The sequence below is a fragment of the Pinus tabuliformis genome, chromosome 8, assembly GCF_031772625.1.
Source record: "Pinus tabuliformis cultivar Carrire ecotype Pingquan chromosome 8, CPIR1, whole genome shotgun sequence".
Classification (NCBI taxonomy): Eukaryota; Viridiplantae; Streptophyta; class Pinopsida; order Pinales; family Pinaceae; genus Pinus; species Pinus tabuliformis.
In genome coordinates this window covers 257,115,604-257,118,976 of record NC_142294.1, presented here as the reverse complement: position 1 = coordinate 257,118,976, position 3,373 = coordinate 257,115,604, and the positions used below count along the sequence as shown (strand labels likewise).

Sequence of the window (3,373 nt, the reverse complement as noted above, 5' to 3'; positions counted from 1 at the left end):
ATTTGCCCGCCCGATGCTGATCCGTGAACCGAATGTCCGTAGCAAACTTCGAATTAATCCTCAGACCGGATAGAACACCCCAGTTTTCGAATTATTTTGGTCAAACGAATTTGATAGCTATGATTATGAGTAGCCGGGTAAAGCTGCCTCCTTTTTCTTTTTTCATTTTAGGTGATGTTTAACTTGTAGTTTTTTTGATAATGAGGATTAACATTATAAAATTAGTAATTATAGATTTTAGAACATTTGAAAGGACAAAGATAAAATCAAACAGTTTATTCTAATAAATATTTTATTCACTTGAACAATTCGAACAATCTTTGTTTATCATATTTTCAAAATATTCGAAAATCTACCATTTAATAATACTCAGATATATTAAAAGCTTGAAGTGTCTCTTGGCCTGAGACTAAGGCCAAGCCGGAAATTTATTCAACCTTCAATATACCAAAGGAATAACGAATTATACACATTATCTAAGAAAACTTAAAACGACATAGGTTAGAGTATCCTAACACCGACTCCTTTGAATGAAGGAAATGACGAGAAACTTTAAAGTGCTACTCGTGATAGCTAAGGGTTCAGGGTCTTCGAATAACGGTCTGTGACGATGATTGGGTCATGCCACACTCATCATGTTTCAACGCAACCTAGCTGGCATTTCGACATTTCCCACTTCGTACTCACGATATATATATATATATATATTCAGCTCTTGTAATACTAATAGAAGCAATTCTAGGAGTGCACTGAATATTCGTTAAAGCATATCCTTAGTTTTGTCCATTTTAATTAACCAACTTACAGTTGTAAAAGCATAGGGAACGGTCCAAAACCAGGCTAGTCTGTCACGGGTCCCAATTATTGTAGACAAATGCTTTGTTGAGTCTCCCAGATAAGGATAAGCTCGGTAAACTGGTCCCACTATTGTAAATAAATTCCTGGTTTCTTCTCTGGCGTGGGAAACGAGGTTTCACAGTAGAATGAAGGGCTTGTCCGGCTTATCTGATTGGGGTAGGTGAGAATAGCTTCTTCAGCACGAAACATGCAATTACCAACTCTGTCCCATCTGGCTGGTATTTAGCGAGGAAACCCAGATCGGTTTTCAATCGGAGTGAAAAATTAAGGCCCGCTTTGAAATCGTTATCGCAGAAATCTTCTAAGTTTGGTTGAGCAACAAACTCTCCAGGATTTGATCTTTGTGTGATCGTGGCCGTGACCCAAGATTGATAAGGGGAGAATGGTTTTAGAGTTCGTGACCGATACGCTACCAGCGGTGGATCTGTCCTACGAAAGCCCACAAGGGGAAATGAGTGAAAGCACCATGGTAATTCTTCTTGCTTTGCTCTGCTCATTCATAACTCTAGTGGGTCTAGCTTCAGTTGTTCCTTGGGACTATATTTGGAGGTCATGCCAGAATCATATGGCCACCAGAATGGCTAATACTGGGATGACAGAGGAGTCCATAGAAGCGCTCCCATCAATCATCTATGGCAAATCGATCGAACAGCTTCCGGGGATATCGGTTGCAACGGATTGCCCGATCTGCTTGGTGGACTTCGTGGAAGGTGAAGGTGTAAGAGTGTTGCCAAGCTGCAACCATGGCTTCCACGTGGAATGTATAGACAAATGGCTTCGTTCTCACTCTTCCTGTCCTACATGTAGACGTTGTCTTCGTCTATGTGGATATAAAAAGATGGCAAGCTACACACAGCGCAGCAAATCAAATGCCCATGAAGGGCAGATTCAGCAGCCAAGAAAATCGCGGGAGTCTGTAGGAATCTTTGACATTGAGTCTGGAATTAAGCTATAAATATGACCTTGACCAGATAAACCAAATGGAGCCCGTAGGGCCATTAACAAGATGTTTGGAATAGATGAGATTGTATCCTTAGCAAAAGCTGTGATGAGATCAGAGTATGAATTTAAACAGCAATGTTATCAGGTGAATACATTGTTGGTAGTGCACTGTAGAAGGATGAAAGTAGTGAAGACTTTCCTAAATAGATGTAGCTATTTTAATGGAGGGACTTGTACCAATAGATCGTTTGGAAATATTTAGATTGCTGTAAAACTTTATAAGAAACCCCCTTGTAAAATGTAGTAAACAGCCCCATTGATATGACGCATTTGTATTTGGCCTCCAGTTATCTTGTTATTTTCACATGGTATCCAATTGAAGTAACTCACGTTGAGCTGTAAAGTGTGCTGCTACAGTCTGTTGCTAAATGTTTTGATATTTGTTGCATAGGTTGCATATGTGTGGCAGTCTTTTTGGTGTACTGTCAAAGTAGCGGAGAGCTCACTTTTTTCTTCACCGATGTAGGTTGGTTGTTGTCAAACTTGTGAGTTAAGTGTAGAGCAAGCATGTAATGGTTGTTGTCAAACTTTTGAGTTAAGTGTAGAGAAACATGTAATGTTTGTTGTCAAACTTGTGAGCTGAGTGTAAAGAAAGCATGCATTTTGAAGTCGTTATACATGGAGAGTGACTTAAACCCCACAGACAATTTTTGTCGGTGGTGATTTCACATCGTATAACACAGTATTTACATATTTCCATATAATCAGATGGATACAACTCAAGAAAAGATATTGCGTTGGCCAGTAAAAACATTAGTCTATTTTTGTTGTAACTACGCAGCACCTGGTTGCAACTACGAACGCACCACTCAGCTGATCAAAGTTTCAAGGGATGGCGTCGTAGACCTTTCATGTACAAATTTACGTACACAGCACCAGGGAATTTTAACTGTAAATAAAGAGTAATCGCTCCTAGCTCTCAAGTTGAGTATTGTGGCAATGTCGTAATGGCAACATAAATATTATTCACCTATTCAAAAGTAAAACAAAATAAAAAATTAGGAGGTACAAATTTTAAAAATTAAGATTATAAAAATTTAAAATAAAATTAATAATTTTAATTTTAATTATAACATTATAAAGTTAAATTAAACTATAAACTTATTTTGGTTTACAAGTTATGGCATTGTACCGACGTGGTATTGGTCTGTCTGGTATTTGTTATTATAAAATCTATTTAAAAATTTACATCTAGGTTAATATTAACTTCACACTAATATATTAATGCATACACTATTAACCGCTACTAGTGGTATTAGGGTGTTTAATATTTGTTATGATAAGATATATTTAAAAATTTACATCTAGGTTAATATTAACTTTACACAAATATATTAATGCATTCACACTATTAACAACTAATGATTCATGCATCCACGGTTGTTACTTATAGATCTCTTGATATGAGAAATTTTGATGTGATACAATTTAGTGGTTCACATTTAATATGGAGAACCATTTAGCTGTTATCGTTTTCCATGGCAGGATAATTTATTTTTTATGGGCTACACTT

At 36.9% G+C, this 3,373-nt stretch overlaps 1 protein-coding gene across 1 annotated transcript; it reads left to right on the top strand.

The window, feature by feature from the left end:
* Nucleotides 1-971: 971 nt before the first annotated feature.
* Nucleotides 972-2,189, top strand: LOC149235133 (putative E3 ubiquitin-protein ligase ATL44). The gene has a single exon (XM_089461292.1). It carries the CDS (start codon nucleotides 1,241-1,243, stop codon nucleotides 1,811-1,813), a length of 573 nt encoding a protein of 190 aa, XP_089317418.1. The 5' UTR covers nucleotides 972-1,240; the 3' UTR covers nucleotides 1,814-2,189.
* Nucleotides 2,190-3,373: the final 1,184 nt, after the last annotated feature.

What these genes read in the sequence shown, in the direction of transcription:
- LOC149235133 (XM_089461292.1), top strand. Translation starts at nt 1,241, where the DNA reads ATGGTTTTAGAGTTCGTGACCGATACGCTACCAGCGGTGGATCTGTCC.